We start from the raw sequence: 14,296 nt of genomic DNA on the forward strand, positions 1-14,296 counted from the left end.
ATAGGCCATCATTTATTCATAGTATATCATTAGCATATGCTCACCTGGAAACTAGGTTGAGAGGTGAGGTAAAAATTTATATTAAATAATATTGTTTGTTTTCTATGAATCAGTGTCTGCGTTAACAAGAAGGAAGTTTTGCCTTAACAATAACATACCAGCCTGCTGTTAATTAGATACCATATTTCAACATAGTTGTTACTTCTCATAGAATCATAGGGTTGGGAGAGATCCTGGAGGTCATGCAGCTCAACCTGCTACTCAGTGCAGGATCCAAAATGCAGGATGTAACTACAGCAGCCTTGACAGATGGTTGTCTAATCTAGCTTCTGTTTAAATACCGCTGGCAGAGTAAGTCCACCACCCCTTGAAGATGTCTGATCCATTGTTGAACTCCCCTTACCAAATAAAGTTTCCCCTATTATTTAGCTGAAATACGCTTCTGTGCAGTTTGGACCCTTGGTTCTAGCCCTAGTTGTAAACAACAGAGAACAAATCTCTTCCATCTTCTTTAGCAAACCCATCACCTCCCAAGTTGCAAGGGTTAGTGTTTTCCATTGTGACAGTGCTGGGAAGCAAAGTGATATGAAGATATCCATGTCAAAATCTGTCACCTCAATTATAAGAACTATTGTTGAAGAATGGGAGACTGGGAGATTCATCTAAAAAGCAGTGCTGAAAGGGTAAAATGTTATTGCTTCTTTCTGGAAAGTTAATGGGGAAATGGCCTGGACATTTTAGTTTATAGAATACAGTGGTACCTCGGGTTACAGATACTTCAGGTTACAGACTCCGCTAACCCAGAAATAGTACCTTGGGTTAAGAACTTTGCTTCAGGATGAGAACAGAAACTGTGTGGCGGCGGGAAGCCCCATTAGCTAAAGCGGTACCTCAGGTTAACAACAGTTTCAGGTTAAGAACGGACCTCCCAAACAAATTAAGTTCTTAACCCGAGGTACCACTGTACTAGAGTAGTAAAGTTCAACCTTTTCAAACTCAGGACCCACCTAGTGTTTTGGGACCCATTTATTGCAATTTTTTACCATATGTTTGTATGGTGATAGTACTGCTGTTATGACCCACCTTGGATAAAGGTTAGGGATAAGACCCAAACCCATGACCAGATAGTGGGTCCCAACCAGTGCTAGAGTAATGTTTTCATAGTTAACCTTGGTCAATCCTTTCTTTTATGAATGAGTTACATTTCCATTTTAAAATAAATGTACCCAGCAGCTATTACATAATACATATTGTGTGGTTTGTGGCATTTCCCTCAGTTCCTGATTTACTGTTTGGAGGACCAGCTTCCAGTTGTGGTTACTTGCTAAATTACTTAATTCTGTTTTGTTTTTGGAATAAGTATTCTGTTCTAGTGAAATTATAGCATTAGTCCATAATCTAGAGTGTCCTGGTGCAGTCTTTCCTATTTATTTTATAGGGCAAATATATGTGCACATAACTGGACATGATTGTTGGAATGGGATACTTCTATTCTTGTAGGAAAGGGAAGTAGAGATTCATTGGCTAGTGAGGTTCTCCATCATTTCATTAAAATATAACCTTGGTAAAAAGGTAATGGACCCCTGGACAGTTGAGTCCAGTCAGAGGCGACTATGGGGTGCGATGCTAATCTTGCTTCAGGCCGAGGGAAGCTTTTGTCCACAGACAGTTTTCCAGGTCATGCTGGTATGCTTTTGAACTGCTAGGTTGGCAGAAGCTGGGACAAAGCAACAGGAGCTCACCCTTGCACGGATTCGAACCTCTGACCTTCTGATTGGCAAGCCCAAGAGGCTCAGTGGTTTAGGCCACAGCTCCACCCACGTCCCAGAATATAACCTGCTATTATATGATTCACAGTTGACAGGAGTCTCCTTATTAAGCAAACTCACTTTGTTTCTCTTTACCAATGTAATTCTCAGGACTAATTCTCATTTTCCCTTTTATATTTGCATAAGTGAATCTGGGAACAACCCTCAAAATAGCCTTTGGGTGTTTTGAAAAATTATATTTCCAAAAACACTTGGAAAGCACACCATGGCAGGGGCCATCAGTACCTGCTATGGTGCCCATGAAATGACAATATCCCCTCAAAATCCCCCCCCTTTTTTTTTTGTCTTCCTGCTCAGTTCCTGTTTGCACTGGCCCAGCTTCTCCCACATTGAACACCCCTCTCTGAAATATGCTTGTTGATGGAGTGGCATGCCAACATCATTTTATGTTCTTATTTCATAGGATAACTATGAAAAATGCTGGTCTGAAATTAAGAGAGACTTGGACAGTTGGACAAAATTGAAGCTTTCTTTGTTAGGCCGAATTGCTGCTATTAAGATGAATGTATTGCCAAAAATGTTGTTTTTGTTTCAAACATTACAGATTGTGGACAAGACGGAGTGCTTCCGGAAGTGGCAGAAAGATATCTCTAAATTTGTCTGGCAGGGCAAAAAGCCCAGAATTAAGTTTAAGATATTAACTGATGCGAAAGAAAGAGGGGGTTTTGCCCTGCCAGACTTAAAGTTGTACTATGAAGCCGCAGCTTTCTGCTGGCTAAAAGACTGGCTACTTCTCGAAGACACTGATGTACTGGATTTGGAAGGTTTTAACAATGCTTTTGGTTGGCATGCATACTTATGGTATGACAAGGTTAAGATCAATAAGGCCTTTAAGAACCATATTGTCAGGAAAGCAGTATTTAATGTCTGGACAAAATACAAAGACTTATTGGAAAACAAAACTCCAAGGTGGCTTTCACCTATGGAAGCTAAGGCCCGAAAAAGACCCAATATGGAGGCCAAATGGACAAAATATTGGGAAATATTAGAAAAAGATGGAGACAATTGGAAATTGCAGAGTTTGGATAAAATGAAGGACAAAGTGCGAGACTGGTTACATTATGCTCAGATTAAAGAAGTCTTTAAAAATGACAAAAAGCTAGGGTTTCAGGTGGAGAAATCGAAATTGGAAACAGAATTGTTGGAACCAAAAACTAAGGTACTTTCAAGAATGTATAACTTGCTGTTAAAATGGAATACACAAGATGAAATGGTTAAATCAGCTATGATAAGGTGGGCACAGGACATTGGGTATAATATTATGTTTGAGGACTGGGAAAGGTTGTGGACCACTGGGCTGAACTTCACTGCATGTAATGCTTTGAAGGAAAATGTAATGAAGATGATATATAGATGGTACATGACCCCAGTTAAACTTGCCAAGATATACCATTTGTCTGATAATAAATGTTGGAAATGTAAAGAAAATGAAGGAACATTCTTTCACCTCTGGTGGACCTGCCCTAAGGTGAAGGCCTTCTGGGAAATGATATATAATGAGCTGAAAAAGGTATTTAAGTATACCTTTACCAAGAAACCAGAGGCCTTCCTTCTGGGCATTGTCGGCCAGAAGGTGTTAAAGAAGGACAGAACATTTTTTATGTATGCAACAACGGCAGCAAGGATACTCATCGGTAAGAATTGGAAAACCCAAGAACTACCCACACTGGAAGAGTGGCAGATGCAACTGATGGACTATATGGAACTAGCTGAGATGACTGGCAGAATCCGAGACCTGGGAGAGGAGAGGGTCGAAGAAGATTGGAAGAAATTCAAGATTTATTTTAAAAAATACTGTAATTTGGTTGAATGTTAAGAAAGGATGCTAGATCATAAATAATTGTGCACCACTAAAATAGAAGGAATTAAGATGATAAGTAAATTTGAGGAAAAATTATAAACCTATTGGAGAATTTATAGATTATATTTAAATGAATTTGACACAAGAGTGTAAACAAGATGATAAATTGCTGGCAAGAATTGAAAATGATGCAAATGAGAGCGGGAGGTGTGAGGGAGTCCATAGATGTCAAGAAAAGATGTTATGATATATGTTATGCTGTTTTTATTTTTGCATTTATGTTTAAAACCCAAATAAAATATATTTAAAAAAAACAACAACATCATTTTATGTTCTTGTCTCTTTTTCTGCTCTTTTAAATAGGGCAGCCATTACTCCTGTTCTCACAGCAGTCATTTTGTGTTATCCCACTGTAGCCATTTTTTCCCCAATGACATATCCCCACAAAAGCCATTTTGTAACTGGCACTCATGGCACTTTTTCAAAATTCCAGGTGTGTCCCTAGGTCCAGAAAGGTTGGCAACCCCTGCACTAGGGCATAACCCATTGCTGTGTAAACACAGGATTACAATTGACAGCTGCTTTAACTGGAGATGGTCTTATAATCTTCTGATGTTTCAAGGACCAGCAAGCTTTTATCTTGTCAGGCAGATGAGTCTTCATATGGTGAACACTGCTTAGGGCTTTTAAACTGCTGAGCGTGTTTTAATATCTGCTGAGCTGGTTTTTATATTGCTCGGTTTTATATGGTTGTTTTATTAGGGAAGTGGTAGTTTCATTGTTGTAAGATGCTCTGAATAATGCAAATACACGAGAAAGGAGAGATATAAATCAAGAAAGAAAGAAAGAAAGAAAGAAAGAAAGAAAGAAAGAAAGACTGTATGTGCTTCAGTTGCATAAGCTGCAGGGCGGTATCTGGGAGAGGTTTGTTAATACTTGCAACTAATAACACTATGCATTAGAGCCTGGACTGCTAAGTAGCCAAGGCATCTGCTTGGAACTCAGTATGCAGTCTGTTTTGGAGCACAGTGTTATACACATGCTGATGACACACAGCTCTGTTTTTCCTCTAACATCTGAACCAGGAGGTGTTGAGCAAGTTCTGAACCACTGCCTGAACTCAGTAATGGGCTGGATAAAAGCCAATAAACTCAAGCTGAAGTTTAGCAAAATGGAGGCCCTGTGGGTGAGTGACTGCCAGGTCTGGGAAAATGGTCTGTTGCCTGCTTTGGATGGGGTTTCACTCCCTCTGAAAGAACAGGTGCATAGCTTAGGGGAACTCCTTTGGGGGGGGTACGACTCAGGTGTCTTCAATGTCTTTGAATGTCTTTTGTCAGCTTTGGCTGGTGTGCCAGCTACAATTGCTCCTGGACAGGGATTGCTTGGATACTGTGGTGCATGCATTAGAAACTAGATTAATTAATAGACTTGATTATTGTAATACACTTTATTTGGGGTTGCCCTTGAATTTGGTCTGGAAGCTGCAGCTTGTAGGAGCATAGCAGGGGCAGGGGCCCTGGGTGCAAAATTTCAAAAAAAAGGAAAGAAAGAAGTCATAATAAATCATTATAATAATTAGTAATTATATCTTTTAGGAGACATCTGAAGGCAGCACTGTATAGGGAAGCTTTTAAGGTTTAATGTTTTACTATGTTTTTATATATGCTCAAAGCCACCCAGAGTAGCTGGGGCAACCCAGTCAGATGGGTGGGGTATAAATACCGTAATTTATCATCATCATCATCAATTAATTAATTAAATACAAATTAGTGTGCCTTCCCCCTTGCACAGAAAATCTCCCAATGTTTGCATGGGCAGACTGAAGAGTGAATTTGGGCAACAGCTGGTTGCTAGGGTGCCCTCTACATGGGCTTTAGAAATATACCTGCTCTCTGCCACGCTCGGTGCTCACTGGGCACTACGCCTGCCACTCATGTAGGTTGCCAAGCTATTGCCCATTTGTTCCATCTACTGGCAGGAGGTGGAGAGCATACTTGCCTTGCCCGGGCACTGGCAACCCATGCTACACCACTTGCAGCTTGTGCAGAAAACTGCTGTGTGATTGTTCACCAGGGCAACCTACTAGCAACATGCAACACGTGTGTTGAAAATATTGTATCGGCTGCCAATTTGCTAATGGGCTAGATTCAAGGCATTCAAAATTTCTATTTCAATCCAAGCCTGCAGATATGGGAGAAACAAGACACTTTTGGGGTGTTCATGCTGTGAACTCCTCCACTGTAGGCTCACGTTGTATACCTGTGTTAATAAACCATACACAGTGGTACCACTGGTTATGAACTTAATTCATTCTGGAGGTCCGTTCTTAACCTGAAACCGTTCTTAACCTGAGGTACCACTTTAGCTAATGAGGCGTCCTGCTGCCGCCGCACCGCTGTTCTCATCCTGGGGCAAAGTTCTTAACCCGAGGTACCACTTCCGGGTTAGCAGAGTCTGTAACCCGAGGTGTTTGTAATCTGAGGTACCACTGTATAATAAAGACATCACAGTCTCTGCTGTACCTCATTCCAAAAAGCAGCACAAAGCTGGGTAAGCACCTGGAACCCTGGAATCTTGGGCCGCTTGGAGATTGGTGTGGCTGCTACAATATATTCCAGGATCAGAGACAGGCATTTTTGTGCTGGAAGTACCAAACAGCTTTTACAGACTAAACCAGCTCAAAATTAAGTCCTCCTGATTTCCAGGGGCATCAGAGATGTCCTTTCTGACCACCTGACCAGTAGCACATGAATGCCCATTTGTGTTGTTGCACACATCTCCTTCCCAAAGCGTTTGGATATTAACAAAGACTCGTTTGAAATGAATAGAGTTAATTTAGGAATATAGACATTTACAATGAATAAAATACCACCCATCCCCTCCGAATAACACACCCACCGTCAACATTCATACTAGCGAAAGCTGGCGTGTCCTGGTGAGGCGCAAAGCGGTTGTGAAATGCAGCTGTCGGGAGAGCCTCCAGCAGCTGGGCTACCATATTTATTCGCACACACCAAGTCCACGACTCGCCATTGCTTTTCCATAGGCACAAGGGCCGTGGCGACGGGTATTGTTATTTTGGGAGGACGGTGAGGTTATTGTGCTTTTCGGGTACGGTGCAAGTCCCTCAGCGAGGGAGGAGCAGGAGGCTAAGCCTGACGTGCGCTGCCTGCGTGGCTTGAATAATAGGAACATTGTTTGAGGGAGAGGGATAATGAAGGCGCTCCTGGCAGGCGGGAGAGGGAGAAACTGGAGAAAGGAGGCAACCTGGTCGGGCCGGAGACAACAGGAAGGGGGAGGGAAGGACTGTGCAAACGGCTCCGGCAGCCCCCCCCCCCGCTCCGTCGCCTCCCCATACCCAGGGCTGGCGTCGGAGAGGAGGAGTCGCCGTCTGTGCCGGGGCGCAGTGTATGTGTGTGTCGTGAGGGGGGGAGAAGAGAGTCCTGGAGGCGGGGCAAGAGCTGAGCATCCGGAACGCAGCTGCCGCCTCCTCCTCCTCCTCGTCGTCGTTGTCGTCGCCGCCGCAGCGGCTTGTAAACAGATCCGGGGCCTCCACGTGACCGCCTCAAGTACCTGTGTGAGGGGACTGTATTGACTTGCCTCTCGTATTGTCTCCGGCAGGCAAGCAGCAGCAGCAGCAGCAGCAGCAAGAGGAGCCGCCGCCGCCGCCGCCGGGCTCATGACAACAAAGCCGCGCGAGGGGAGCGCGCGCTGCGGCGGCAGCTGCAGCAGCTGCAGTTGCTGACGACTCTCTGGCGCCTTCTTAGCCTATCCCCCTCGTCGTCCCTTCCCCTCGCATCCCACCCGGCCCCGCCAGTAGCGCATCCTTCCCTTCACGTTCCCTCCCTCCCTGCCCGCCGCCGCCGCCGCCGCCGCCGCCGCTAAAATGGCTGAGGCTGCTGGGCAGTGACTTGAGCGCCCTCCCGGTTTGGTGGTCGTGAGGAAGCAAAGGAGCCGGGCGGCGGCGGGCAGCGGCTGCCCCCCCCCCCCGGCCACCATGAGCACCTTCGCCTTGGAGGAGACCCTGGAGGCGGACTGGGTGGCCGTGAGGCCTCACGCCTTCCACGAACGGGAGAAGCACAAGTTCGTCTTCATCGTGGCCTGGAATGAGATCGAGGGCAAGTTCGCCATCACCTGCCACAACCGGACGGCGCAGAGGCAGCGCAGCGGCTCCAGGGAGATCCGCCGCGGGGGGAGCCCCGGCCTCGAGCACCAGCGAGCCGCCGCCGCCGCCGCCTCTTCCTCCAAGGTGCCCGGGAGCCCCACCGTACGCAGGAGCAGCCCGGCCTGGGGCACGGCTGAGCCTGGCCAAGCCAGGAGCTCGCCGGTTTCTCCCGCCCGAGCCGAGCCGTTGCCTAGGAGCCCCGGCAGCCGAGTGGCGGAGGCGCCGCCGCCGCCGCAGAGGAGCCCGGCCCGGGCGCGGAGCAGCCCTGCCCGGAGGCCTCAGCCTGCTGCGAAGGCGCCGCTCAGCCCCGCGGCCTGTGCGGCCGAGGACATCGAGGTGCTGGAGCTGGGCAAAGACGAGCCTGCGGGAGGCGCCGCTTTCCTGCTGCCGTCCCCGCTCGCCGGGCCTGCGGCCGCCTCGGAGACCGAGGCGCCGTCGGGCGAGGAGTGCAGCTGGGCCGGCCTCTTCTCTTTCCAGGACCTGCGGGCCGTGCATCAGCAGCTGTGCTCGGTGAGCTCCGAGCTGGAGCCCTGCTTGCCGGTCCTTCCCGAGGAGCCGTCGGGCATGTGGACGGTCCTCTTCGGAGCTCCGGAGATGTCGGAGGAGGAGATGGACGCTTTGTGCTGCCGGCTGCAGGTCTACCTGGGCCACTGCCTGGACACCTGCGGGTGGAAGATCCTCTCCCAGGTGCTCTTCACCGAAACGGACGACCCGGAGGAGTATTACGAGAGCCTGAGCGAGCTGCGGCAAAAGGGTTACGAGGAAGTGCTGCAGCGGGCCCGCAAGCGCATCCAGGAGGTGAGAAAGGCCCCCAGTGCTGATAAAATAGAAACCCTTCAACCCCATCCTGAGCATGCTTACCTGGAAGCAAGTTCCCCTGAGTCCCATGCAACTTACTCTCAGTTTAAGCTTTCGTTGGATTTCTGTCTCCAACTCTGCTGCTGACCTGACTATATTTTCATGTAGTGTCTTTATGGGGGAAAATAAGACTTTGGAGAAGGGCAGAAAGATGCTAAAGGCTGAATCCAATGCATTATATATATATATATAGCCAGTCACATGTGCTTCCAAGTAAACTTCCAGAGGATCTGGCTTTCTGTATCTAAGGCCCTTTTTGTATCTTTCCAAAACTGGTGTATTCTTATACAGTACTTACTGGTATCTTGACTTTTTAAGGAGGAGCCATATGTTTTTATTTTAACTGGCTGGGTCAGTGGGGTGGGTGGGTACTGGACTTGACCATGTTTACTCTGGTACTTGGATATGTTTGCCAGTTATTCTGCTAGCTAGGCACTATTCCTAATACAAGGAAATGGATTGTAATAAAATCAGTCAGAACTAAATTGTCCTGTCAGATTTACATCTAAGATCAGCACCAGTGTGAGTCAATATCTTCTGTTCACCTTGTGCATTCTTGATTTATAGTTGGTGGTCGATACATCAAACAATACTTCACATTTTTTTTAACTGGGCAAAAATTACATGCATCATTTTGCAACAGATACTGATTTTTTAATATATATTTCCATTTAGGATGAAATCATATTATTAGTGAACTTAATGAGGAATATAATTAGTGAATGATGTTTCCAACATTGTCAGTTTTGAAACAGAGGGCCAACATTTTGCCCACAGTATTTTGACTCTGAGTTTGATCTTTGTTATCCTGTTGTGTGAATACCTCACGAGTCTGTCTAGTTGTGCTTTTCATGAAGATATATATTTACAGTATTTGGAATAAGAGGTTGGGTAAGGACCAAAAATAGTCTCACTCATTTCCCAAGTAACTAATTACTCTTGTTTGCCCAACATGCTTGTCAAGTGAAACTTTGCAGCATGATGTGAAGGCCATGCTTGGCTTGAATTAAGTGTGATTCTAGAGCCATTGGCTTGGCTTGGCTGCTTCAGAGTTCTCCTGATGATTATATGCCTTTTATTGTATGGTGGCATTTGTAGGAAATGCTGGTTGTGGTTATTTTTAGAAAAGGTGTGATTTGATTCATTTATTTTTTAATAATCTGCATGGATTGAAGGCTTCTAACTTTAGTGAAAATCTGTTGTATTTGTGATTTAGTGTTAATTGGTGTTCATTTTACATTTAGTTGACCTGGGAATGCTGTTGCCAGGGTAATGAATAGTTACTAGTTTAGGTCAAAATTCAATGCCTTCTGTGTTTCCTCTTTCTTTTTTGGTTTTTAGGGCCATATACAACTGTTCAGCTTCTCAAAACAGAGTTGCCACAGGTATATTCTTTTGGCATGAATATATGCAAAACTTCACTTCTGACTTTTTTTTAAAAAAAAAAGGATGGTGGAAGACACCTGGTTGCCTAAGTGCCTAAAAACTTTGACACTGAAAGCTAGGAAAGAGTAATTGTTATCACCCGTAGTAACAAGCAAGCAACTTCAGTAAAATTTCAGTTCCTCTACTGTAGTTCTGTGGGACAAATACATTCTGGAGAAAGAGAAAATGTGAGGCAGATACATGAATAGGTGAGATGCTAAGAACCAAAGACAAATGTGTGGAACCTTCCAAAATAATGTGAAGTAACCTGTAGGTTAAAAAAAGGTGAAGGATCCCTGGACGGTTAGTCCAGTCAAATGTGATTATGGAGTTGCAGCGCTCATCTCGCTTTCAGGCCGAGAGAGCCGATGTTTGTCCACAGACAGCTTTCCAGGTCATGTGGTCAGCATGACTAAACCACTTCTGGCGCAACAGAACACCGTGACGGGAACCAGAGTGCACGGAAACGCTGTTTACTTTCCTGCTGCATCAGTACCTGTTTATCTACTTGCACGGGCGTGCTTTCAAACTGCTAGGTTGGCAGGAGCTGGGACGGAGCAGTGCGGGGATTCGAACCGCCAACCTTCTGATCGGGAAGCCCAAGAGGCTCAGTGGTTTAGACCACAGTGCCACCCACCACAACCTGTAGTGTAGACATGATCCAACTGGGTAGGATATTGTGTTTAATTGCAAGGCAGCTCTCTTGTCTCTTGGTGACTCAATTAATTTAACCCAGTGAATATTAATCTATATCTGGTGTCAGTATCTCTGTTAGCGTATGTATGTGGTGTAAATTGACCCACCTTTAATTAAAATGTGCTTCATATTTAAGAAAGAAGATCATTTAGGTAGCTCTCTGTCCTTCTGCTCTCAGGTTTCTACTGTCTGTTACACGCTTGATAGTGGCTTTCTTTGAAACAAGAAGCTCATATCTCATTTGGCTAAGTTATTCCATGATAATGGAACAATAGATGACAGCCATTTAATATTAATGTGTAATTCTGATGCAGTGCTTTTCCATACTTCAGGATGAGACTCTGTTCTCTTCCTGAAATATGAACCTAACCAAGCTCATATATATTTTCTTCCACGTTACTTTTGCCACCTGCACTTTGAAAGTAGCTTTCAAGAGACTAGAGATGCAGATAGAGATACTGGATTCTGGCATTTGTGTGATTAAAAAGCTAGTAGAACTTTCAGGAAAATGTGGTCTTAGTTTCAAAGGGAAACTATAAAAGTTGACATTGTTCATAAAATGATATATTGTGAACTGCCTTGTGATCTTTTGATGAAGGGCATTGTACAAATTTAATAAATAATAATGGAAGATAATATTTTATTAGCATAAAACAAATGAAGAACATTACAGAAAACAAAGATATTCAAAAATGTGTGATGTTATTAGACTTATGCTAAAACTCTTTCTAACTGACAGATTCTACTGTATCTATGACTCAACTTGTTTGAACAAAATTCTTATTGTTTTAGAGTGCTAACACTGCCAGTCCTTTGTTCAGTTGGTTAATATATCATTTAGTTTAACTCTGCAACATTTAAACTTGTTCTGATCAGTACTGTACTAGATTTATTTGCTAAATTCTAAATCTTTCTAAATTATACAATGCTTTTTAATGAGGCAGTGCATTAGAATCCAGGTTGGAAAGATCAAAATTGTAAACAAATAAAATATGAGGACTTCACCGTAAATGTTCTTCTAGGCATGAAAATAAAAGAATGGCTATGATTTGTTCTAAAAGGAAGTATAGTAATTTTAAAAAAGGCCAGTCACACAGAGGGAGCGGAATTCTGGTCTGTCTTCCCACACAGGAGATTTATGTTTAAAAAGAAAGCATCGTTTACTTAAATTCTTCACTATGAAGTCAAACCACTGGAAAATCACAGTGCCCTCTGTGGCTGCAGAGTCTGGTAACTCATAACTGCTGCCTCCCACATGGTTTTCACTGTGTTCACAGTGACCTCTTTGGGGCACAAGCCTGGGCAGTGTGTTGGAGGTCGTGGACTGCCCAGATGACAAGTCCTCCCTCTTGGCCTTGCTGAAGTGGTCCAAAGGAAAGCACAGCAATACATTTGCCACCAGCTTTACTGCAGGAGTTGCCGGAAGGAGGCATACAAGGCGCCATCCATCTGTATTCTACTCCAGATTTGTGTAGGGTTTATTCCTTAGTCTTTTTTTTCTCCCAAAGGTGTCACACAAGGAATCAGTTACAGATTTTTCATTGGGGTTTACTCCCAAAGCCTTTCTCATGAATGCACAAGGCAGCAGAAGTTTAGGATCAGAGTTTTCCTTCCCCTACCTTCTCAGGTTGACGAGCCCCATCTTCCCCTACTATACATGCCCAAGGGATCAAGATGGACAGCTCAGTAGCCAAGTGATTTCCTCTACCTGTGATTTTAACAATGCAAGCCTATACATGTCTACTCAGCAGTAAGTCCCATTGTTCTCAATAGGTATAAATTTGTATACAGTTGTAGATCAAGGTGCTTTTAAAAAAACCTAGTAAATGTAACTCCGGGCTTTTCATCCTTATCTATCCTTCTGCAGCTTTAATCACAATGTAATAAGTAAGTGAAGAGCAGTCATTTCATTTTATATAACAACTGTAATGCTTTATCTTTATTAAAATACTTTATTAGAGGATCAATAATTTGAATGGGCATTAATGACTGCATTTGTACTTTAGAAGAGATAAAACTTCTGCTCAATTAAGCCCAGAGTAATCTAGAATCCGAATTGGTAAAGACTGTGGCATGTGTTGTGTGTGGGCGGTAGGCCTTAAAATGCTTTGCTTACTTCTTATCTTCATCTGAAATGTTTTAAACTGAGCTTAGGTTGTAATAGTCTACTGCTCCAACGTATCTGTCATAAATTCTCACTTCTGTGTAAGTTAAAAGAGTAGTTTTTTCAGAAGCAATGAAACTTCCATGTGCATCATGTGGGGTGCTACTGCCATGTGATTCTCCATGCCCTCATATCATGTTACTGGTGGCTTTTAGTACAGATGTGGAGACTCTCAGTGCTATGGTGGCATTCCACATATTGAGTACTTCAAAATGTTATCCAGAACTCACTAAGGGGGTTGACATTTTTGGTGGCATCTCCATAGTTGTCATAACGTATGCACTATGGCTTAGATATCTTTCAAAATTAATGAAGGTTACCTCTTACCATTTGTTTTGACATCTATATGGAATCACAGTATTCAAAAGGAGCAAACTGCTAATTACCACATAGAGAAAAATAATAGGGGATGGTTATGCTTTTTGTACTTTGCATGTGAGCTTCCCAGACACATTAGAATAGCTTCTGTTGGAAGATGTGTTAGGCTATGGGTGCCTAGATCTGATACAGCAAGCCTGTTCTCACAAAACATCTGTGTTGGGTTTAGAACGGTATACTTCTAAGAAGATGAAGAGATTTATTAATAGCTGATGTAATAATAATAATAATAATAAATAATAATTTATTATTTATACTCCACCCATCTGCTGGGTTCCTATAGTTCTAGCACTTTGTGTCCTTTTAATCTAAATAATTCTCTTCCTATAAAGTGTTACTGCTTGAACCCTTTCCTGGGATAAACATAGATTCTCTTATAATAGTGTTCCATAATTTTTCATTCCAATGATCATTGAGTTTTTCCAAGATGTCATCTGCTGCTGCTGACACATGAGCCTAGGTTTAGGCTCTGGCTTGTTACAACTGCTCCCATGACATGGAGAATCATCCTTCATGTGTGTGCGGGTCAGTGGTTATGGGCCTAGTGGCAGGTCTGTGCGGAGGAGCAGGGCAGCTGGATACACTTGCCTTGGGCCTCAGACGGCTAAGCTGGTTGGGGAACACTGCCAGGGACTGGCTGCTTTTTTGTTTGAGTTTATAGCTTTATTCTAACTAGACTCCCATCCTGGGCCTCAGACAAGTCCTGCACAGGCCTGCCTAAGGTGGTAGTGAGGGTAGTGACCTTGGTCAGAAAATAGTATTGTAGGCTAGGGACTAACGTTGCTCACCCAGTTTTACTCTAAAATTTATTTATTACAGTATGTATGGCTTTCCATTTCTAACAGCTACATGTCTTCTTGTAGATAAGTGACTTTATTTCTTTAAAGAAATAATGAACTGTCATTCAGACAAAACAAAATGCCCCAATATTATGTACAATTTCAGCCTTGGGCATCCTGACCCTATTAGCTGCATTTTTT

At 43.8% G+C, this 14,296-nt stretch overlaps 1 protein-coding gene across 4 annotated transcripts in view; it reads left to right on the forward strand.

Annotated features, from left to right (window-relative positions):
- Window positions 1–6,511: 6,511 nt before the first annotated feature.
- The window catches only part of JMY (junction mediating and regulatory protein, p53 cofactor), a 43,849-nt gene continuing 36,064 nt past the window's right edge, over window positions 6,512–14,296 (forward strand). For all 4 annotated transcript variants that reach the window (XR_014161391.1, XM_081881187.1, XM_081881188.1 and 1 more), the window contains exon 1: window positions 6,512–8,593. Coding sequence is in view for 3 of the 4 variants with exons in the window: in XM_081881187.1 (XP_081737313.1) it covers window positions 7,628–8,593 (966 nt within the window). In the remaining variant the exon portion in view is untranslated. The remainder of the gene's footprint in view (window positions 8,594–14,296) is intronic.

This window comes from Podarcis erhardii (genome assembly GCF_964252035.2).
Source record: "Podarcis erhardii genome assembly, chromosome: 11".
NCBI classification, from domain to species: Eukaryota; Metazoa; Chordata; class Lepidosauria; order Squamata; family Lacertidae; genus Podarcis; species Podarcis erhardii.